The 24306-nt window shown below is 46.8% G+C and overlaps 1 protein-coding gene across 1 annotated transcript; it reads right to left on the bottom strand.

The window, feature by feature from the left end:
• Positions 1-10975: 10975 nt before the first annotated feature.
• GFI1B (growth factor independent 1B transcriptional repressor) lies at positions 10976-24094 on the bottom strand. The gene is made up of 7 exons (XM_006029796.3): positions 23527-24094; positions 18304-18432; positions 15966-16100; positions 15141-15403; positions 14218-14355; positions 13498-13663; positions 10976-12943 (listed from the first exon to the last, which is right to left on the bottom strand). The coding sequence occupies exons 2-7, from the start codon at positions 18416-18418 to the stop codon at positions 12765-12767; spliced, it is 996 nt and encodes a 331-aa protein (XP_006029858.1). The 5' UTR covers positions 18419-18432; positions 23527-24094; the 3' UTR covers positions 10976-12764.
• Between the last annotated feature and the right edge of the window lie 212 nt (positions 24095-24306).

Raw genomic sequence — 24306 nt, forward strand, 5'->3', positions numbered from 1 at the left:
TTATGCTCTTGCTCAGCTGGAGTATGAACAGATGGTCCATCCCTCTGCTAGTTGTAGGGACAAAGCAGTTTGTGCCATGTTAACTTTGGCACGGTGCTTTTAGTTAATATATTTTGTCCGCAGCCACATAGAGGTGACTGTTGTGTCATAGGATATTGAACTTCCCAATAATCAGTTACCCCAGTATTAGACTGTTTTTATCTCTGTAACCATTACCCAGGCCAGTGCTATAATATCTCTGCTGAGGAATGAATGCTTGCTATAATTCTACATTTCCAAAGGCCTATGGCAGTGTGACTGTAATAGGTTGTCATGTGCAAGCTAAGTCAGTTATTCTCCTAGGGGTACTCCATCATCAGGACACAGCCCTTTGTTTTCCTCTCAGTTACACTGTGGTAAATCAGTGGGGCTTGTGTAAAACCAGAGCGAACGTTATTCATCTACATCCCACCCTAATGTAGACATACACGCACAGGCCACTTGAGCTGAGCAGCTTGAAGTGAATTCTGAGTCAGGCTGGATTATTGCCTTTCCTTCCCTATTTCCTTGTGTTTTGTGGGGTTTTTTTCTTGTGTATAGCACCACCCCGGCATTTTGCAGCCTGCTGGACTGAGTTGTGCTTCACCTGTGACTTGAGCACTACCAGTGAACTGGGAAAGTTGTTATTTCCGCAAGGTTAACCAGCAACATCAAACGTGGGCAAAACAGCTGTTGTCTCATAAGAAGCAGTTTCCACTGGTGTCAGTGAGGAATCCGTGGCATATTTTTAATAGGGGTTATTAACTGGTAAGTCCTGGCTGAATGCCAGTTTGGGAAATGGCAAGCTTTCTGGCTATCTAAACTCCTGCTGTGGTTTCTTTTTCACTTTCTGTCCTATGGTGTAGTGTTACTAAAAGCTATTTAAGGAGCTGCCACATTCTACCTAGAGGCCTTTAAGTAGAGGATGAAATTGTTGCTAAGGTGCAGTATAGATGCAAGGCCCAATGTCCATCCTTTTCAGAATCAAGTAGTGATTCTTGGCTGGTTTGAAAGAGGTTAAAGCCACTTAATTTTCGGAGCAAGGATATCAGCTTTTTCTGAAAACCAGGCCCCTTGCAATGTCCTATGCTGGGCACTCAAGGCTTTTATTTGTAGTAAATGGAGGAACTCCGTTGGAAACAGCTTGCATTGTAGAATGGACACCACATGGGAACACTAATTCTGTGCTCAGTTATGCTGATAAAAATGCAGAACAACCCCCCTGATACAAGTACTTATACTAGGAAAACCAAGAGCAGAATGGACTTCATTCCCTTCCTCACTCCTGAATTCTGCTGCAGTGCAAACAGTACTTGCAGGTATTATCCTTTCAAGTTTTTAATGTCTTTTTCATGTGTTTTCAGTAGCCCACAAAAAAGTTGCACTAAGTCCTGCCAGTCATTGGTCATGTGACTCCCCCAGGCTTTATCTCCCTCTCTTGTGCTGCAGTTTTCCCCGCTCGTCTTTGTAATCTGACATTGTGATTTGTTCACTTACTTGCTTGTTTTTCTCCTCGAAGAAGATTTGCTGACTCACTGGGGAGGAGGCAAGAGACTGGAGGCAGCTGGGGGGCAGTGATAAAGGAATGGCCACATCCAGCCTTCATGGTTTGCTGATTGGGCAGTGATAAAGCCATGGCCACATCCAGCCTTCATGGTTTGCTGATGACAACCCTTCAGTTGAAGGCCTGAGTCACATTCCATTTCCGAGCTAAGATTGCTGGGGACACTAGGATTGCGGAAGTGGGGCAAGGGGACAAGTTCCCAAAGACTTCAGTTATTGTCTAGGACAAGTCGTAAGTCAGTGTTACCTCTCACATTAAATTTCCAATGGTTCCATGAAAGGGCGATGGCACTGTCCACCATCGCCCTTTCATGGAACCATTGCTCTTGCTCGTCAACATGTGTGAGTCCATTGATTTCATTGTGGAAGGTAGCAGGTTTGGGCTTTCAATTAAAGTATTAAATGGCTGTTTTTAGACATCCTGGGGGCTAAGTCCAGCACGTACCCCAAAATGCTGATGCCTCTGCATTGAGTTTCTGCTCATTCTTTTGTTGTACATAACAGAATATATGTACTGAACTCCAGGTGCAAGTCCACTGAAATGAGTAGTTATACCCATCTGCATTAGAAGAGGTCTCAATTTAGTCTTGTGGGTCTAATCATCATGACAAGGAGCTAAGAGCTAATGATGCTGTGTTCAGTTCCAAGTTATTGTACCTATTTGCTTTGTGAGCTACACCAAGTCTTTCAATTCCATTCCCTGCCTTAGTTTCTCTGCCTATTATAAAGGAAATAAGAAAAATGTCCCCATTTATGTAAAGTGATAGAATTTGTAACAAATTCAAAATATTGTTACCCCAAATTCCAGGTACAGCAAATCGCCCACTACTGTACTGGCCTCCTTCAGCAGACATTTTTAGACAGGCATTGTGTTACAGTTGATCTCTTTATCTATTACTCTATCTATTCATAGATATTTTTAAAGTACCACTCAACACAACAAATCTTATCTTTCCCATATACATTCTTCCTGGAATCGGGTGTTCTTATCCCTCTAATGAGCTCTGCTTTTCATCTGTCTAATGTACAGTAAACTTCATTTCACTCTATTTTGTGTAGAGCCCCTTTCATGCTTCAAAAATAAGGGTCTTGTAAAGAACACATGGCACTTTTCCCAAGAAAGTTTTAACTTGAGCTCCCTGGTCAGAAAAGCCTCAGGATGGTCAGTTGATTTGGGTACAGGATGGAAAGTCAGGTTATCATGTGTATTCTGTTCTTGACCGTGTAGCAAAGTTCCAGTACATGGCAAGTGATTTAAGGCAAAAAAAAAAAAATGTACAGGTGGGTAGCTCATACTAGGCACCAAAGTTGCTGAGTTTCAGAGGCTCTGGGCCCATGCAGTGCTCAGTGAAGCTACATTTCAGATATGCCACGTGCATTTCTAAAGAAAGACTAAAACCGAGAAGGGCTCAGAGAGTTTAAGATTATCTCAGGTAGGATTTTGTACAGGTGGAAAAAATAATGACTTTTCATGAGATAATGCTTTTCATGAGTATCATTTTACAAAGGAGGTTGGTTCCTAGTACTCCCCTCTCACAGGGGAGGAAACTGAGGCACAGAAAAATGACTTGCCTAGATCCCCCGAGAGTGGCAGAAGCAGGAACAGATCCCATGCTACTCAAGTCGTAGCCCAGCACTCTACCTACTAGGCCACAGGACTGCTGAATGCAGCTGAAGTTTCTGACTCCCGCCGCCAAGGTCTGTAGCAGCCATTGAAGTTGACTGATTTTCCAGCGGAGCTGGTGCAAGCTGGACCTAAATAAATGGCTAGCCGCAGCACTGAGTGATGGATGTGCTGACTCACTGTGTCCCCTCAGCCTCTCAGGATGTGGCCCCTTCAGGGGCAGTAATGCTCCATGGGCTTTTTTTTTTGACTTCCTGTTCCCTGAGTGAGGCAAGAGATAGCTGCTATTTTATAAGGGGAAGAAAGCAACAGGCTTGGCCACTGCCAAAAATCCTATTAAAGCTCCTCATATAAAAGGGTCTGGGAGGAGAGATAACTGCCATTGTTTTAAAATGATCCAAACAGCATATGAAATCAATGGGGCGAGGTATTTTTGTTCGCAGTTCTTGTTGCAGCCTTCAAAGCTCAGAATTGCATTGGCAGAGGGATATATCGCAGTAGAGCTCTGCTATGCATAGCAGCTTTCTGGATGGCTCAGAGACTGGTAAGGAGAGGGCAATAGTTTAGGAGATGGACCTGATGGACCTGTGGAAATCTGACTCCAAATTCTCACAGTTCCCAGAGAAGAGCAAGGATGTCTCCCAGTGCGCAGCTAATTGGGATACCTGCCCACAGTGCAACATTTCTGCCAATCCAACCTGCTACTGTGGCGATGCAGTGCTCTGGCACAAGTGGCCGTTTATGAATGCACGCTGCCCAAGTTGCTTTCTGGGTAGCTCTTAACTAGCAGGACTTTCCCTGGTAAAACATCCCAGTGTGGGTCACCACCTGGAATTCATCTGGTGGGCCAGAGCATGGCTGGGCCTGCCTTTGTTCAAGGCTGCATCCAGCGATGCTCTCCTGCCCAAAGGTTGTGGCTGCAACTTGAGTCAATCAAGTCCCAGGCCACAAGACGCGGATAAAGAATGGAGCAGCCCTGCCTCTGACTGGGGCACAGGTGATGCAGGGAAGAAATTCAGTACAAAGACAGGGCTACAAGGGACCTCCTGGTTCAGTGAGTCTAGTCCCCTGCTGGCACTGGCAACTATGTCCCAAAATCCTGTTCACAAGCTTCTCACAGGTTTTAGCCTATTGTCTCCTGTTGCAAGGCCCTCCTACACAAGTAGAAGCCTTTTGATCTCCGGTTTAAATTTATTCACAGTTTGCCAGAATTACCTTAGCTTAAACACTTCCTTTCCCTCCCTGCTGTTTATGAAGAGCACTCAGAGCCTCTCAACCTTCATTTTATTTCAGTAAACAAGCCAAGGTCTGATAACTTCTTCTTTTCGGAAAGTTTCTCCATGATGCTCCTTATCCCAGGAGTCCTCTGTACTCACTGCAGTTTGAATTCAGCTTCCTTGCACACAAGCAGTCAGAGGCATGCTGGCTTTGCCTGCAGATATGTGTCAGTCTCCACCAAACACGTGCGGTGTGGGCAGTTGTGCCAGCGTGCCCTAATCCTGATCTGACGGATACAGGAAGGAGCTGAGCCGCAGCCATCCCTCTAGTCCAGTGGTTTGCAACCTGTGGTCTGTGGGCCCCTGGGTGTGGGCAGACTATGTCTAAGGGGTCCACAAAAGATGACTACAATCAATCAAAAGTATGCAAGTACCCACACTTACAATTCAAAGGGTTATGCACCTCCATTTGAAATTTCCAAAGGGGTCCACAGGTGAAAATGGTTGGAAACCAGTACTCTAGTGCATGGCCTGGCTGCTAAGATGGTTACAAGAAGGTCACAGTGGTTATTTATGTGTATAACCTGCCTGAAAGCCACAAGGAGCCTAATTCTCAGTGGGTACGCCTACGCATGCACCCAACTGCACAGTTGTTACTGTGCAGTCATTTAGTACTTGCTTTAGCACAAGGGCGGGCAATTATTTTGGGCAGAGGACCGCTTACTGAGTTTTGGCAAGCCATCATGGGCCACGTGACAGGCAGCCCAGGACAGATAAATATTAATTTTCTAAATTATTTTAAGGGTCCGTGGGCTGGATAGAATGGCCTGGCAGGCCACATCCGGCACCCGGGCTGCATTTTGCCCACCCCTGCTTTAGTAAGTACTAAATGACTGCACAGTAACCGGTGGTACTGCACAATCCCAGCACCACACGTATTGTTTCGACCCTACTGTGCAATAGCAACGAGCTACTGCACATTAGCTCATTGCTACTCTGCAGTAGCAGCAGCAGCATGGTTCATGCCCACCGATGCTGTGTCACCACAGTGATGAGCTATGTTGCTGTAGCTCGTCTCTACAGTGATGTAGCAGCTCATGTAGACGTGCCCAGTCCACGCTTATGCCACTCAGGCAACTGAAAGTGGATGTAAATGGTATTGCTTATTGGGCCTTTTGCTTTACTTGCAAGTGTTATGTAGTCGCATTCAAGGCCCCTTTCTATTGCCAGAATGGTGTAAAGCAGTCTTCTGTGAGTAGCAATTGGGCCCAATTGCTCAGTTCCATAGTAATGCAACTCAGAGAGGGCTGTATGCACTAGAAGCCAGGGCGGTGAATCTCTCTTCCCCCTCCCTCTCCTACCACCCTTGTTTTATTTTCTATTTGTATAAAACAGGGGGAAAGCCTGAAAAAGTGTGTGCAAAAACACAGGTGTTGTGTTGGTCTCAGATTCTATCCCAAAAGGTCAGTGCAGCCAATGTCCTGACAGCAGAGCTGGCCCAAGCTGCAGGGCACAGGCAGTCTGTTCAGCAGCTGGCTGGCTGGGCTGTGCAAATCTGACTGCACCCCACAGGCCATGCTCCTGGGAGACCTTCACCTTTGCATTTCCTAGGGATTTTTAGGTTCTAATTTGCAACTTGCCTGTTGTATTCACCAGTCATTTGCATGGAACAGTTCTGTTTGCTGATGCCTGACTAGCAGCAAAGAAAGGCGGACGCTCTTTTCCTGCCAATCTGTCTGTTGTTCAGCTGAAGTGGTTGGAAAGCGCGCCCACTCTCTCCAGTTCGCTTTCGCTCAGACGCTCCGATAAGGCTGGGGCTGTCCTATCTCATGCCGGGAGCTGTTCCTCCTCCCTAACAGGCCCACTCCACTGGCTGACAGTTAGCAGCCGGCAGTGCTTGATAAACTTATCAGGCAAAAGCTGAGCCCAAGGCACGCTCAACTCCTCCCCAGCCTCAGATTTCCCCACTCCTGCTGCCCTTATACTGGCTTCCCTCGCTCTCCACTGTCCTTCCTTCCCTGATTGGCGAGGGCAACGGAGAGTGCTTTACCTCTAGCTGAAGACTGACAGAAAGACAAGCATGACAGATATTTGTCTTGGAAATGAGAAATTCAGTGAGCCCAGACTAGGTTGCTTCTGGAAGCAACCATCCTGCTGGGGCTCTCTCCTTGGGATGTTGTCAGCCCTTGCACATACCATTGGGGCCTGGTTTGTCCACCGTCTGACTTGATTCATCCTCTCTCTCTCTTTTGGGGAGGAATATTACAATACTGGTGTGTGCGTGCATGCACACGTGTGGTGTTTGGAGTGATATATTATATGTAGTATATATTAATTATCTGTATTCTAGTAAGACCTAGAAACCCCAGCTGAGATCAGACCCCATCACTGTAAGCATGATTTGCAAAAGCTAGCAAGAGAGAGTCACCTTCCTGAGGATCTCTTAAGTACATACTGGTAAACAAGACAGACAAAAGGCCCGGGAAAGAAGGAATTCTTGTTCCCATTGGCAGAAGGGGAAGTGGCTGGCTGGATATTTAGGGACAAGATTTTCAAAAGTCCTTAGCACCCCAAATCCAGCCCCTGACTGTGCAAGTTGAGCAGGTTTGCAAACACAGCCCTGACTCGCACAATACCACACAGCTTGTGCTAGATCTCTTCAGTCCCAGTCCAGTGCTTTAACCACAAAATCAGCTTTTTCTGTCCACACAGACTGATAGGGTAGAAGGTGCCTGTTCACTACTCTTGCTGCATAGCTCTGGGTGCTTTTATTAGGTCTTGTCCACACCAGGTGAATTGGCCAGGGCAACTCTTCTGGAGTAACTGTTCCAGGTGCCTTTTCTGAAACAACCTCCATATGTGGCCTCTCCATGGCAGACTAAAATATTAGATTCTGGAATAATGGTCTTGGATCACAGTTATGTTTGTTCTGGAGTACAGTACCCCTGTGAGGAGCTGTTCTTAATCTCAGTATTTGCACTGGCCCGTTTCCCTGTGCAGACAGGACTGGTGATAGTCAGGGTTGTCCGTTAGGCTAAGGTGCCGGTAGGTGAATGTGTCTGCAGCTGCATTGTGAGGCTTAGTAGGGCTTCCATTACTGTACTTGAGCTTTGAACCTGGAGCATGGTGATGCCCTCAAAACCTGCTCCGGAGAGAAATGAGGCTCCCCCATCCTCTTCTCAGAGACCCCAGTTTCAGCTTGCGCTTGAGTCCGTTCCTCATTGTGCTGACCACAAAGCGCTGTCCTGAACAGAAGGGCTTTCCTGACCTTCAAGCTGATTTGGCCTCTCACCTGCCACCCCTTTCCCCACGTCATGATTTTTTTACTGATCCTTTTCCTCTTGGGAGAGCATTCTTCCATGCCTCCCCCAGCCCCTCCCAGCTGGATCAGCCTGGCACTTGGTATACACAACAGTTTTGCAGCAGTGTTGGCAAAGCCCCAGGTGAGGACCTAATCCTGCTGACAAAAGGACCTAATCTCTGCTTGGTTTATGCTGTTCAGGGGCTATTGTATGCTGGTAGAAAACCCCCTTATATCACTAAATGTTGCAACTTCACTAGGGGCCCTGTCACCAGAGCTGTAATGTTGGAGGCTCTGTAATGTAGACAAGCCTTGATCATAACTCTCTGCACCTGAGGGTTGTTAGGAGGCTACACATATGCACACACATATACACATGCGCATGCATGCGCACACGCATATACACACACACCTTTCTCTCTCGTGGCAGCTGCCAGGAAAATTATTTTGCATGTTCCTCATTTGCTAAACAAAACAGCCTAAGGATCAGGATTTTTTCCTCCAATAAAGGAATGAAGGTGTTGGAGGCAGTGGGGAAGTGCAGGGGGTAGGGAGGGCTTGGAGAGAAGCAAAAACAATCAGCTCTTTCTTCAGCCACAAAGATTAGTTGAGATTTTGCTTTGTGTTATCTGTTTCCTTGATTGACCAGCCAGAATGTTTTTGATGCTGAGAGAGATGGTGGAAGGGGGTTGTTTTCATAGAGGCCAGAACTGAGAAGAATTTGCATGTTTGGAGAGCAAGGGCAGGTGTGTTGGGATCTGATGACATCAACGGCATGGTCCTGTCGGGTACTGAGCACCCCCAACGACCAGCCGAGGGGCAGTTTAGCAGCTCCCAGGATCAGATTAAATCTGAGCCAAAAGGAAACCCCGCTGCAGCAGAGCCGAGCCCGCAGGCTATCTCACTTCTGCACCCTGCTTCCACGGCCCTTCTACATCTGGCTCCCACTCTCAGGGCCCCATACTCTGACAACAGGTTGACTTCAGTATTCAGACAACAATGCTCTTCCGCCAGCCCTGTACAGCGTGGCTTGGGTAGGCACAACTCTGCTTCCTTCCTCCCTCCTGCAGAGGAATTTCAAAAGCTTCAGTCAGGGCACATTAAAGTGCATGGAACTGTGCAAAGAGCAAGTGCTCTGCTCTGTAGCGTTGCTGCTCTTGGCCTGATTATTTTCTCCCCCCTTTAAAACAGCACGGGGAATTCAATGCAGAATGCTCTGAACTGCAGTGTTAGAGTAAAGTAATGCTGCTCAGGCCTCCCGTGAGTGAAGAGCCTTTTGCGAAGAGAGAGAGACCAACACAGCAGGAAGGTGATTTCTGAACAAGCTAGGTAACCTGGTGGCTGCGCCCCACACTCGTGCCGCAGGAAGTCCAATGCTGAGGGCACGCTACGTTGACAGGGGCATGTGCTCTTGTGCACACCATGCTGATTATTTCATTATAGCTGTTACTCCCTTCTCATTGGGTAACTGCATCACTCCCTCACATTGAGCTGTCTACAGAATAAGATGAGGTTGAAGGCAGACCCCACTTTGGTGCCTCTATGACCCCTTCTCACAGCAATGATCCTAGAAACCCAAGGATCTCATACAAAGAAGAGCTCAGCCCAGCTTCTTCTCAGACTATGACTAGGCCCCGATGCCACGCACACACCCCAGCTCCACTTGCATGAGTCGCTCTTGGCTACCAGACAAGGGCTACAAGGCAGGATAGAAGCCAGGAATGCAGCAAGCACTGCAGGGTTGGGCCCCAATGTGAAAGGTCTCCTAAATTCATTGCGTGGATTGACAAGGAAGAAACAGAGAAGCTCCGCAGGAAATAGCAGGTGCAGGAGGCTGCAGAAACAGTCTCACCACAGCTGCAGCCTTTTGGGGCATGCAGTACATCCTAGGTGAAGACTCTGTGATGTCCTTGCCCCAAACATCAAGTTATTTCCCCATCTTCCCCCTTTCCTAAGTCACTTTCTGCCTGTTCCTTTCCTTCCTGCCAATCTCCTTGCTTGCTGGCCTCTTTCCACAACTTGGGTTCCTAGGGAGAAGCTCTCAGAGGTTTCTGAATCAGACCAGTCCTCCGCGGGTGGGCTTTCCAGACCACAACATCTTCTAGCTGCATTGTTGCAGCTTCCTGCTATGACAGCCAGAGTGGCGCTGAGCTGAGTGGCTGCTGCCTTCACCACGTACCATGAAAATAAACGGCAGCGGGGGCTGAGCTGCTCTTTGGCTCGAAGAAAAGGGGCTAGCTGTGGGAGCACAGATCAAGAGAGGAGAGATCCCAATCCCCTCTGCTGGCTGGGACTGCGCCATGCCATGGAAACCACAGATAACAATGGAAATGCCCTTCACACTGGGCCTGTTGTTCACCAGCGCTCAAAGGTCCAGCTGCCTGATTTGTTTTTACAAGCAGTTTTACAGGCACTCTTGGCCTGCCTGCTGCTGAGGTTGTGCCAGCATTTCAGCCGTCTGCCCTGCCTTCCCACAGCCTCTGACTCAGTCACAAGCACCTGCTTCTTCGGGCACACACGTCTGGGGAGCGTGGGCCGCTGCTGGGGGAAGTGGTGGAGGAGTTCATAATCTTGGGAGCTCCTTAATACTTTGGCAGCACTTTTAACATCCTTCAAGTGGCTTTTGATCCTGAAGCACGTGTGCCTCTGTGCATGCCCTCCAGTACCCCAGTGCTAAACCCCCAGAGCCCTTCTCTCCCCAGGTTACACTGATCCTTCAAGCCCCATCACTGACCAGGATCAGCTCCCAATGGTATCCTGTGGTCCATTAAAGGATCCATATCCTTTATAGGGGGAATGGCCAACGGGTGGCATGCATGCATGCCACAAGTGGTGTGGGCAGCCTGTGTTTGGCACAGGGCAGATCTGCGAGGAGACAGGCAGCACAGCAGCAGACAGGGCAGGAAGCAGAAAGCAGAGCAGCAGACGGGTCAGGGAAGGGGATCAGAGTGGCACTTGGGGTGGTTACAGGTGAATTTGTGGCACACCTGCTTTATAGGATATGGGAGAATTGGCTCCTCAATGTGTCACCCTCTACCTGTGTGAGGCTCTCTGCACATGCTGGTGAGCAGGCTTTGAGCACAGGGATCCCTGTGGCAGCTCAGCATGCTTTAGCCACTGGATTGTACAGACAATTCCTCCTCATGCCCCAAAATGAAACTTTTCTCCAGGCTGTGGACTAGAACCTTATAGAGACACCTAGCAGGCCACATCCAGCACCAGGTCTGCTACAAAGCCAGCCTTGAAATGGGCATTTTTAATATACAGAATTCAGATATCCCAGACAGACACTATCACATCTGTACAAGTTGTTACAGTCCTATAAAAATAAACATTACAATAAGTATAAATATGTATTTACAGTGTACAAGGGAAAAGCAAGGAGGGGAAACAAAAGAGAACCCGTACTGGAGTCCAGAAAATTATTTTGGATTAACACGGGTATTACCAAAAGCAGGCTTTACCCCTTTTCTTCCTGACAGTAAGTGAACTGGCTCACTTGCATGACCTCTTTTCTCTGTGTAATGGCAGTCGCAGTAGGGTGTCTTTTCACTCCCCCATGTTAAGGGGTAAAGCAAGGGAAGCTACACTCAAGCCAGGTCCCAGGGATGTCACCATTTGGCACTGGATACGTGACTAGGCACATCCCAGGTGTTGGGAGCAGTATAGATACATTAGTGCAGCACTGTATGAGAGCTATTTACCCCAACTAAGAAGCAGGGTATATAAGTTGAATGGAACACCTTGCTAATGTGGCTTCATTGTGGCCAGTCCCTGAGCAAGCTTGAATAGTTCGGCATGGCACCACCTTATTTCCTGTAGACATTCCCTGCATTTCCTGGAACATAGCAACAGATGATTTGGCCAGTATGGCACTACGTTGCTCGTTTGTAGGCTCTTATCTTTCTAATACTACTACTACTAATAATAATCTCTTGCCCTGCTCTAGTGTCTTCCCTCTGAGGACCTCAGAGCGCTTGAGGAACCTGAATTAATTAATTGCCACAACTCCCCTGAGATGATGTGATACCCACTCTCTTTTACAAATGGGGAAACCAAGGCAGAAATGAGTGTTGTGGCTTGCCCAAGGTCAAGAAGAGCCCAGGAGAGCCCAGTATTTCTTGTTCCAAGTCCTTTGCTTTAACCACTGGACCAGAACGGAAGGAGAAGACAATGCTACATTGTTTTTCTAATGCTTGTAAGGTTATCACATGCTATGTTGATAGGTACAAGAACTGCACAGATAGATGGAGGTATCCACTTCCTCATGTATGAGAATGATAAGAAACACGCTTCCCCCTGAGCACCAAGTATCTTCGAGGTCCATGCGGTTAACCTGGTGGTACCCAGTTGGGTAGCTAGGGCCTGATTTTTCAGTATCTCCCTCCAGCTCCAAAATAAAAATGTAATAATAGATTTTTTTTTTCACCTATTCACAATAAAAGCCCTGGCGGAAGAAAGGGAGCTGAGGTGTCTGTGCCCAAAACACATGCCCTGAGAAAGTTTGCCTAAGCCTTGCCTAAGCTGAGCACAGCTCACTGAATGCAACTGATTTGCATGCCCTGGGATTATCTTCCTAACCACCAAAGCAGCATGTGGTTATAGAGCCATCTTGGCACAGATTGCTGGCCCATTGGTGCTCTTAGCCTGGAAGTCCCCCCACATTGCTAGCAGACAGGATGGGCAATTTCTGTACCCAGTGTAAATTCAGAGCTAAGACTTCAGGGACATTGCTCTGGATTTGCACTGGAGGGACTGGGATGGGGGCTTGGCCTCATGCCTGTAATCAGGTCAGACACTGGGCACTCACTCCACCTCTGTTCTTGGCCAGGTACGGAGGATACGGGAGGGTCTGGGTGTGTACAGCTATACCAGGGTGAACGGCAGAGCTGTACCTGACCCCAGGGAATGTGGGCAGTAGATAGGCATTTAACCAGGGCATGTGCCCTAAGCCAAGCAGTGGAAGAGAGAAGACCAGGATGAGGAGAGGGAATACCCGTCCCTGGACTGGGTCGCTGAGCGCCGGCTCTGGAAAAGGACTTCACTTAAGGTTGTGCTGGCTCTCTCGGTGTCGCCGCAGGTCCACCTTGCGCTGGAAGCCCTTGGTACAGAGCTCACAGCTGAAGGGCTTGAAGCCGGTGTGCTTGCGGCTGTGAGTGATGAGGTTGGAGCTCTGGCTGAAGGCCTTGCCACACACCTGGCACTTGTGGGGCTTCTCACCTGGGGAAGAGAAACAAACCTTTCCAGGCTCTGCTTGGGAGCAGCACAGGGCAGCTAGCCAGATACCACCCTGCTCATGGACCTCCATCGATGGCCCTTCTGTGGCTGAGAGGTCAGCCCGGATGGCATACTAGGAGCCTGGCCTCTCTGCTGCAGCTGCCCAGTCCAGGTCTCTCTCTGTGCCTGTGACAGTCTCTCCATCTCGTTCGGTCGACTTTCTGCTCTTGTTCACCCTCTTCTTTTATTGCATGCTTTCTTCACTCCCCCCTCCACCCTCATTTCCCCTCCCAGTCTCTCACAAGTGAGGCAATCAGCTGTGTTTGACTCAAACCGCTACTCTAGAGAAAATACATTCACACCTCCCTGCTGGCTTTAGTGCCCGATTCAGAAGCAGGACACCCCCAGGGAGCCAGTGGTGCCTGAGCCTCATGCCCTCAAATGGACTTGTCATCAATTGGTTCCCCTTCACCTAAGATATGTCCGTGCACATGCGTGTGTGGAAGTGTTGTGGGCTCAGGTGTTCATGTGCATTCTGCTTTGGGGAGGTTTCTCACCGGTATGAATGTAGGTGTGTTTCTTCATGTCTGATTTCTGGTGGAAGCGCTTTCCACAGTACTGGCAGGGGTAGGGCCGCGTGTCCGAATGGATCAGGAGGTGGGTGGACAGGGTGGACGAGCGCTTGAAAGTCTTTCCACACATCTTGCATTCAAAGCTTCTCTCCTGTTAGGGGAAATGAGAACTCAGATCGTCAGAATCTCCATTTACAGGAAGATGCTGGAGCATGAGGACAGCCCATAAGCCATCCAGGTTAGCAAGCTGAGCCAGACAAATCAAGTCACTTTTCCTAGGAACGTGTTACTATTATCTGTAGTGCACTAGCAGGTAAGAGCCCTGGCCATGGACTGAGACCTCAGAGTGTCAGGTATGGTATCTGCTCTAAATACTTTACTGTCCAGTGTCTCAGAGACCTGCCTCTTGTAGAATGTAGTGAGTCACAGGAAGAAACTATTGCAAATGAACCTCTGCCAGGTGGAGGGAGTTAGTAAGCATGGCATTGAGATTTGGGGGACCAGACACATAAGGAGGACTCTGAGGCTGTTATTTTCCAGGAGGACCTGCCAGTTCTTCAGTGAAGGCCCACAAGATGCATCAGCCCACATGAGATCTGCTAGCTAATGAGGAGGACTCAGTTGGGACAGGGGTTCACCCAGCCTCTTCTCTGAAGTATCAGAGGAGGCAGCCTCTTTGAGGAGAGAGTGCCATGGGCTACAAACCTGAGAGTGGATGTTTGTGTGCTGCTCCAGACTCACGGCGTGTCCAAAGGTTTTGCCACACACGTCACAAGCAAATGGCCTTGTCCCACTGTGTGACCTGCGGACATGGACCTCCAGGCCGTGAGCGGTGGAGAATACCTGGGAAGGGAAGTTTGCAGTGAATTTTTTGGGAGGCAGCTGCATCCATTTTTCAGTTGCTTCCCTAGTTTGACGTTTCCCTCCAGTGGGGCAGGTGAGCCGCAATGTATTGTGCAATTGTGCAGACCATTTTCCCTGTCAGGAGGGTGAATGACCAGCTGTCCCTTGCTTGCTTTCCTTCCTGGTTATAAGGTACCAATAAGGTGCATTTAGTGCCTGATTCAGAAGCGGGATGTTCCCAGGGGGCCAATGATGTCTGAGCCTCGTCTTATGGACTTACCATACATCAGTGCCCCTCATTTGCCGCAAGTAAAAGCAAATAAGGTGCATTTTACTTGCCCATAGAGATAGGCCCAAACCAGACTCCTGGATCCAAACATCGTATGTTCCCTGAAGTCTCCATCTGACTCTGAACATGACAGCCAGCCTTTCCTTTCCACGGACTGAGCCAAAACTCCAGATGCAGCCAGCTCCAGTTCTGGTGAAGTTCAGATCCAAATCCAGACTTTGTGGCTGGAAGTTATCTTTGCTTATCAGAGCCAGGTTCCTGTGCACAGAGACCTGCTGCTAAAGCAGGGGCTATGTTCTGGAGGTGGTAGCACCTTAGCGCAGCTATGAGCCCAACTACACCTTGCCTGCATGGGCTTTTGCCATCCTTGATCATGTCAGACCCCCTGACAGCCAGGCTCCAGATGGGCCTTTTGCACTTCAGCATAATTTTATAAAACCCTCGCATATGCATATGTGAACACTACCCAGCCCTGAGATTCCTCTGGGTGACCCACCTTGTTGCACTTCACACAGTGATAGGTCTCCATGTCTGGGGAGTAATGCATGCTGTAATCAATTGGGGGCTCAGAGCTTTGTAGCAGGTGGCTGCCGTACAAGCTAATTGAGTGCTCCAAGAGGGCTGACTGCATGGTGGAAGACATCTGTCTGTAGCTGTAAGGGGAATGGAAGGTGTCCCAAGAGAAATTGGGCTTGTAGAAGGCAGGGGAGGTTGTCAAATTTCTGCAGTCCTTCATTTGCAGAGCTGAGATGGGTGTCTCTGAGATGGCAAAGGAGAAAGGGAAGAGAATGTTATGGAGTCTGGTTTGGGTTTGACACTCATGCAAATACTTTCTCCATCATTAACTTCCATGATACCTATTTGCCATGGCCATCAGACTTTAAGGCCACCACAGCCTGCGGCATAGGTATAAAACTGAGCATCCCAACTCAAGTTAGCTTGCACCTCGAAGGCTTTCCTTTATCTTGGCTGCTGATGCTGGTGCCTGTAGGCCAAGAAGGTCCTACCTTTTGGCTGTGGGAAGCAGGATGGGTGCTGTGCTGATGGATGAAATCCTGTCAGCGTTCAAAAGCCTCTCATTGACCGATGCACCAGATCATCAAGAATGATGTCTATTTTGATGCCTTCAGAATAAATGAGAGTTATCACCCAAAGCAGCAGGCATCATACTTCATCAGCCAGGAATCAATCAGAGCCAGGTTCTCAAAAGAGCTGAGCTGCATCGTAAACAGTATAATTGACCATTGATATGAAAATAGGGGCCTCTAGATTTGGGTAGCGAGCACATGGGAATATGGCCTGGTCCTGGCCTTGCGCTGACCTTGAGCTGAAGTTCTGTTCAGATACTGTGCAGGGCCACTTCCTTCTTTCAGGCCAGCAGAGTCCTTCTCTTGTTTTGGAACCAGGTGTTCTGGGTCCTGGCTTTTCATTTCCTTGGGTGACTTGTCGCCTGTGGCTGCGATCAGAACAGGATCATGGTTAGTTTATTCCAGTTGGAAAATAACAAGGCTGTCTTAACCTGGGGCCATGTGTGTGTGTGTTCCTATACAACATTACCCTCTTCAACAGTGTGTCAATAAAACCTGCCGTAGTGACAACTCCTGGAGGTGTGCTTTAGCTCCTGTGTTCAAAGCATCCTCATCCTGGAGAAGACATCTGAGTTCTGCCCTCTTGCATCTTCCAATTAACAAACAATCAGCAGAGGAGGAGAAGCAGATACACTTGATGTGTGTGACAGTGAGGGCTGTGCTATCCTAGAGGGATGTGGGTTTGCTACGATAATGTACGTGTGTCCAACAACATTTGTGCACGGTGCTCAGCATCATGTACTTTGGCCTGCCAGACAGCAGTAATATAATCCTGATTTTACAGACTGGGACAGGGAGAGTGAGCCACAGAGAGGGAAAATGGCTCATCACAGAGCGGCAGAGGGGGACTGACAGCTCAGAAGTCTCCCTAGTAGTCACTGTGCCACATTTCTTTGCACCTGGCCATTCCAAACTGCCCTGTCCCCTTTTGCTTGTTACAAATCAGAGAGATGATGGATCTGTTCTAAGGGCCTCAACCAGACTGATGCCCAATACTGCGTCCTCCTCCTTCCTTGTGCACAAATAGCTTGATGCTGGAAAGGGCGGAGTTGGACTATCTGAAACATGAGCTCTACAGACTTCAGAGGAGGGCTGCTTGAGGGCACAAGGCAGCACTGAAAGGTCTAAACCCTTCCTTTGTTCTGAACAAGACAAGACATGTCATGGAAGGAAAGGATTTTTCAGAGAGCTTGAGGTTTCCCTGATATCTCCTTGCTCCTGTACATGGGGATATCACAGGGCCAGGCTCTCAAGCCCCAGCCAGGGACAGAATGCACTGTAAGTTGATCTTACATTTGAATAAAGTAAATTTGAATTGTGCCTGAGGAGTGAAGATAACAGCCCCAGTCCTCTTCCTTCACTGACAGCAGTGGAAGAGCACAAGGGGGAGGAGGGGTCAGTGAGGGTAGGAAGCCACCAGGAAAGGAAGGCTGCTTTATGTGGGTGCAGCACGTATCACCCTGGCCCTTGATCTGCAGTTGGCAGGAAAGGAAGGAGAGTTCTCCTTTCACAACATCATGCATGGGCTAAGATCAAGTGGTGGAGCATCCAAATCCCAAGATCTCCCGGCCTGGGCCTGCATGTAGGATGCCTGCCAATGGATTTGGGAGTATCTGAAGTCCCAGGGTGAGTGCCTGGGACGGAGGATGCTCGCTGGTTGTAGCACCATACATAATATTTACAACGATCAAGTTCTGCCTGCTCAATCAGTATAGTTTTTGGAACAGCTGAGTCCTGCTCAATCAATATGATTTGGAACTGATTTGGCTGATTTGACCTGGAACATGAAATATATTAATTTTTTTTAAAAGTGTTACCGTGCTGTGGTACTCCTTGTAACGCACTAATAGCTGGTAATGGTCAGAGAGCAGGGGATATGCACAGAAAGAACAAATACATGGGGCTAGGCCTACAGAGCATATAGGTGGTAGATGGGCCTATTGGCAGTGTATACCTATGGTGTAGATGGAGCCTGTGGAAATCCAAGCACCCGTTACAGGCATGTCTTCTGATGGCTAGAGGACTGCTGAAACCAGCTGCCTTTACTGCTGTCTAGTGCGATCCATGCCAATGCAATGGCATATGCCAGACCTGTCCTCTGGGATAACATGAGAATAAATACCTATATTTAAATAGGAAGAGGGCAGAAGAAGAAAAAAAAAAGGCCCCATGCAATCAGAGCCAAGAACTGGAAATCAATGGGACACATTCATTCAAGTTTCTAAATCCACTTGTGTGCGCAAAGCCCTCCAATGCAGCACAGACCCTGGAAGCATCAAATCAAAGGAGAGATGCAGCCAGAGGCCAAAATCAGTTTCTTAAAGCAGGTTTAATTCAGCTGCATCGATCAGGAAGGGGAGGGAGCCAGAGAGCTCACATAGAGTCGAGGCCACTTGTCTGTATACCAGGACCCATCTAGAAGTTTTCACACTCTGTCTAATGAGTTCAGAGTCACTTTTTACTGAAGCTAACTCAATTGAGTTGAACAAACTACGTAGCACAGTGCCACTCCTGTGTCCTCCACCCCTGTTATTGGTACTTTTGGACAAACCCAGCAGGCGACTGACTCACCAGTGCAGGGGGAGGTTACTGGAACCCAGGTGTATAGAGGCAGATCATCTTCCACAAAGCGGTGCTGGTGGTATGTATGGGCCTTCTTGCTCTTCACCAAAAAGGAACGTGGCATTTTTTATTCACCTCCTGGACAGAAACACAGAAAGATGGGAGGCAAATCATAGCAGGGAACAGTCATTGCTATTGCTTCTCTCACATCTCTCAGTGCATCACATCTTAATGACCAGAAGTTAAACCTGCTTCAATGTTCATGGGTGAACCAATTACATGGGGACTGAGAAATCAAGTGAAAAGTCCCTGCCATTAAGTCAGGATGGAGGGGCAACTACGGGGAATTAGGAATGGGGGTGGATAGCATAGTAGGCAGATGGCTGAAGCTCACTGATGAGGCAAGAAGAGCACTGTATCATTGCAAAATATTCTCTGGTGCTGAATGCAAAAATGGTTTTATTGACTGCAGATTTCAAAGTGCCATATACAGATGTAGGCCTTCCAACACACTTGATTGCAGCAAAGAAGTATCTTGATTGTCATTTTACTGCAGGGGAAAATGAGGCAAGTTCAGGTTAAGTGACTTGCCCCAAAGTCTGGGTCAGATAGGAATAGAACCCACAATTCCCAGGCGCTAGTCCACTGCTGTGGCCACTTGGCTGTGTTACATCTTGGACTGAAATCTTTCCAATAGAGCACAAAGTGGGGAGAGCTAACTAGAAACCATCTACAAGACAGGGACTTTAAGTTCTGTGCTTTTATTGCATTTAACACAAAAGAGTCCCAAGTCCATGACTTGGGCTCCTGTCCACTATTGCAGTGTGAGTAATAACCATAATACTAACACCAGCATGAGAGAGCCAGTGCACAATAGTAGAAGACAAGCCTTGATGTGCCATGGGATTTGTTTCTATAATACATACAAAGCTGTCTTTTCCATGCCAGCATATATTTTGGCTGGTAAAGATACAAACTGCAAAGGCACAGCAGAAGCTCTGGGCAGGAAAGGGTTACCTTTCAGATCTGATCCAAATATTATAGGCCGTTGAAATGCACAAGTTAGAAACAAACAAAATGCTGAAATTTAATCATATGAAATTCTCTTGCAATGCATCTGTTATCTTCAGCATCCAGAACCCAACCCAACCCAGCCCTCCCCTTTCCCACTCCCTTCTCCGTTTCTAGGGCTAATAACTGGCCTTGTCCTAGAAAGCATGAAAAAAAGTGTTCTATGTTATACACTGCAAGATCAGGTGATTTTTATTTGCATGGTCATTTGCATTTTTCCCCATAATTGTTCAGTACAGTGGCAGTAAAAGCAAGCCCCAATATATTTTGCCTGGAAAATCGGTAATAAACCCTGGCTCCAAGCTGGCCGGTGAGGGCCTGATCATTTTTTTTTCATGAGAACAGGTGAAGCATAATGTACATTTTTACTAAAAAAGAACAAAACTGGCACATGTAGAGCAGGAAGGATCTGAATGATCTCAGTAAGGCGGGATAGAGCAGTGAGGAAAAGTGCTGAATGGATTGTGGAGCTGCACCATTTAGAGTGTATAGAGTCTAGGAGCCCACTGAGTCCACTCCTTCAGGTCTAGTGTGTAATTGTAGTTGCCATCACTTTATTCCATTTTGTTTTAAAGGTCCTAAGGAACCAGATTTACAAGGGCTTTGAGAAGCCTAGTAGGATTTACAAAAGCAGGCAGCAAAGACCCATTGAAATCCATGAGATTTTGGTGCCTAACTCACTTATGTGCTTGTGTAAATTACACTAGGAACCAGCTGCACCTGTAAGTACCTAAGTGCCTTTGTAAATCTAGCCCAAGGGCTTCCATTGCTCAATACCTATCCCTGGGGCCAAATCTGGGAGTTTCTAACTTGTTTTGACTCTTTTTTTTTTTTCCTCCTGCACATTTTCCCCAGAGCCTGAAGTGTGACATGAAGCATGGTGGGTAAAAGCTTTTACATGATATTCAGAAGTTAAAAGGGAATAAAAAAACAGGGCTAAAAATGAGCCAGGCCTTTGATCCACGCGTGGGAATATGAAATCCAGTATGTAATTCCTCCTAAGCAGCACACAACATATGTCTCCGTGTAGTGACATGGGAGCTAACTGACTGAGCTAGTTTGAGTGCAACAAGCAGTATGGCCACAGTAGCGAGGCACTTCTGCCCAGCTAATCTACTCTGTGTTGTGCTGTGCAGGCACACCCGAAGTTACAGGGTCTACCCTGCAAATCCTTTGTGCATGAAACTTCCACTCAAGTCTGTGGGACTTTCCTAAGTAGAGCTCAGAATTTGGCTCACAAGTCTAATCTGAAAAGGGTCGATGGAAATCAATGGGATGTCTGGATTTATTTGCACCCATGTACTTAAGATCCAAATACGGCCCAGTATCTCCACTGCCAATAAGGGACTGTGCTGAGTTCAACAATCTTTGATGCACTACCGAACGTTACAAAAGGAAGTCACCTTCCCCCACCCCACATTACAGAGAAAACAGGAACTGGGAGCCCACAGCATAGTTAATTAACAACTGCACTGGATTGCATTTGTGATTTGCACGACCAACTTTGAGGAAAGCTGGGGGCACAGATTGTGAGAGAAAAATACTATCTGTTTTTGAAACAGAGATTATCAGAAGCAAGCGGTCAACTGTTCCTAATATCTACCAGCGATATGTATGGAAACCAGCACTACCAACCCCGCCTCCAACAGACAACACCTTGTCCTAAGGCACCAGTGCAGTGGCCAGCACATTTTTATTCAACCTTTAGTTAAGAATCCAGCTCTTTAGAGAGCCTGTTGCCTTGTCTGATTATCGTCTAAGGGTACCCACAAGATACACTGACCAATTAGGGATGACTGTCCCAAATGCAACTGCTTCTGGCTGCTTCAACAGAATATACATTCAGCATCAGATCAGTTCTAGAGTGCATGTTAACACCACAGGAAAACCAGGCAGAGGAAGCATGTGCAGTAGGTAAGTGGCTAATTTAACAGTTTCAGTATGGAAGGAATTTAATGTCCTGGGTGTTCAGAAGTGCCTAGTGATTGGGGAATTCTGGATTGGGTGCTGAATTTGAAACGTTCTAAAGGGGGCACCTAAAGGGGTGGCCAGTCAGCACTTTCGGAAAACCAGGCTTCTTTAAAGCGATCAGGACTCGAGGTGGAGGCAATATCTTTTATTAGACTAACTAGATTTTTGCAAAAAAAATTTTTTTGCAAAGAGCTAGTTGGTCTAATAAAAGATATCCCCTCTACTATGAGTCCTGATTGCTTTTGCCTCTAGACCAGTATGGCTACAGCCTGCATACCTGAGGCCTCTTTAATGCACCTTAGAAGTGAACAACCTGCAGTTGCCATTCACCTGTGAAAACATATCCTAGTGCTCACAACAATACCTTTAGTTACATAATACTTGCCATCCCCAGTTGGGTGGCCAGTAGCAGCTTTAGGAAACATCTCACCAAAACTAGGGGAGGGCAGCAGGTTGCACTGCTTATCGTTGTTAAGCTGAGAGTTGTGCAAGGAGTTTGACACGCATGTTATTTTCAGGCGTTTCTGGTTTCTGGGTCATAATTCTATTAAATCTGACATCCTACAGCTCAAGCACCCACAGAATGAATGATAGGGTATAGGTGCTGTGCCTATCCCAAGAATGCCATTACGGAGAGAGACCTAATGGTCTCAGTAGGCAGGGACCCGATCCTGCAAACTTTCAGTAAAGTGCTTCCATTAACTTCTTTGGGATTACTCAGAACAGTAGGTGCTGCCTTTGGTAGCAGGTGTTCTCAGGACTGTACCATATGGTATCAAGTCCTAAATTTGGAACATACATTACCTCCTGAAGCTGACTTCATCCTTTTCTAACTCCTGAAATTCAGATGCTCTCTGTTCAAATTTGGAAGGCAGGGCAGAATGGCACCTTATATGCTAATTCAGACATGACTCTCAAGATGAAGGAAACTTCCCCCCACAACACACACGTTACATTTAGAGGATATTCCAAAACATTTTACAAGAATAAAGAATGATCTATCTTACAGAAGATTCTGCTTTTGAAGGAAAACTCCCCACTTGTCTTCCATTTCTTAAGAGTACAAATCAGATAAGTTTTACTGGCTCCATTTAAAAAGAATTCAATCTTTTTTGCACCCAAAATGATCATCCAGTCACTAGTCCTGCCTAACAAAACTCTACTCACTCACAACAGCTATCATTTGTATTTGATTTTTTCCACCGGAGAAGTGAAACCATTAGTTTCCCATCCCCATGGAACACTTGGGCCAATGGATTTTGTGTGAAGGGCAATACGCTTCCATTATGATTTTCCCCATCAGGTGGATGGAAAGCTTTGCCTATCTTGATTAAATACAATTTTTAAAACAAAGTCCTTTAAAAGCGAGTTGGGGATTGGTTATTAGCATCCACTGGAGTCAGTGAAAAGACTCCCGTTTATTTCCGTGGATGTTGGATCAGGCTTCAAAGGATAAATAGCCCGACATGGTACCACATGTTAAATCTTCTAGTCCTTTAATATATAAGCTCATGTGTCAGCTCACTGTGTGAGTTTATTGGTTGTCACTTTCCTGTCTAGTGTATTGAACAGTCCTGGCTATAAGTCAGGGGTGAACTCAAACTCAGTCTGCTTGTTAATAGTCATGTCACAGCAATCTGAACATTTGGGAGGGTGTTAAATAAATTGGTAGATCAGAAGCAAAAATGCTGAATAGTATAGGCTGAAACCTCAGCTGGTGTAAACTGGCAGAGCTCCACTGATGTTAATAAAGCTGTACCAGTTAACTTAAACTGAAGATCTGGCTCCATAAACACCTGTTAATCTGACCTCTATGCCTAGGTACAAAGAGGCACGTCTGGAAACGAGTTCTGTTGCAGGGTGCTGGTTGCAACCTGTGTGTTTGAAGACATGGTAATATCTTTTCTGTACTTGTCAACTGTTACCTTTTTTTTTTTCTCTCCAACTGGCGGGGTGAGTGCGTGTGTGTGGAATGAATATGCAGCATATAGATTTAAGAAATGTTTCTTCTGTTTTACCTAAGCACCTTATTATCAAAAAATCCCCAGCCCAAGTCACTGCCTTGTGTAATGGAATATATCATATATTTGCAAGCATGAAAAAAAAGTAAAGTAAAAGCTTTCAAAAGCTCATCAAAGGAAGGAAATAAACAATGCCATTAAAAGTGTATTTTAAAGAAAAAAAAATCACCTGTTTGGGGGACTGGGTTTGCAGGATTCGAGCTCAGTCTTGAAATCTCCCCAGACAAACTGCCAGCAAGATGTTGCCTTCTCTGTGTGGCTTTCTTCCACTTTCTCACTTGGTTGCTGTCTGCTGAAATAGATACTTCTCCTTTTTTTTCTTTCTCTGTTTTTTGCCCCTGTTCCCCTCCCTGATTTTTCAATCAGATTATTTGTGTCAAAATCTGGTGGTGAAGAAACAACCAATGGAGAAGCAGAGCCCAGACAGTATTTGCTTATCAAAACTTTCCAGGACTTTGAAAACTTGAAGTGAATTCACATTGCCCAGCTCTGAAGTTCAGGAGTAGCTTACTGAACTCATTGGGGCAATGGGACTTTCTACTGGAATATTCTTTTGTCCCATGGGCAGAAAGCATGACAAAGGGAAATAAGGTACCAACAGGAATTTGCAAACCAGGAATGGCTCTTAAGGAACATGTATTCTTATACACAAACTCATCCTTACATCTTCCACGTACAGACCCACCATCCCTCTCGCACACACACGTTAGCATCATAAAACCGTCTGACAAACTAATACACGCAAGATTATTTTTGTTTCAAAATATATCTTCATCTCTAATTTCTATGGAAAAAAAGAATTAGATAGTGATACCCACACATTAGCAACTGAAAAACCGTCATTCATTTTCCTAAATTTAGGAATGTATGCCACATGTACATTGCACCTTTGGTGCGTGAACACGCAGCTGTGTATATCAATGGATGCACATACATCTGCAATTTTGCA

Source organism: Alligator sinensis, unplaced genomic scaffold, assembly GCF_000455745.1.
Source record: "Alligator sinensis unplaced genomic scaffold, ASM45574v1 scaffold829_1, whole genome shotgun sequence".
In the NCBI taxonomy this organism is placed as follows: domain Eukaryota; kingdom Metazoa; phylum Chordata; order Crocodylia; family Alligatoridae; genus Alligator; species Alligator sinensis.

Excerpts from the sequence above, each read along its gene's own strand:
- GFI1B (XM_006029796.3), bottom strand. The coding sequence starts at position 18,418 with ATGCCACGTTCCTTTTTGGTGAAGAGCAAGAAGGCCCATACATACCAC. Across the intron at positions 16,101-18,303 it reads AGTAACCTCCCCCTGCACTG|CCACAGGCGACAAGTCACCC; the intron begins GTGAGTCAGTCG and ends TTCTGATCGCAG. Across the intron at positions 15,404-15,965 it reads GAACAGAACTTCAGCTCAAG|AGACACCCATCTCAGCTCTG; the intron begins GTCAGCGCAAGG and ends TTGCCATCTCAG.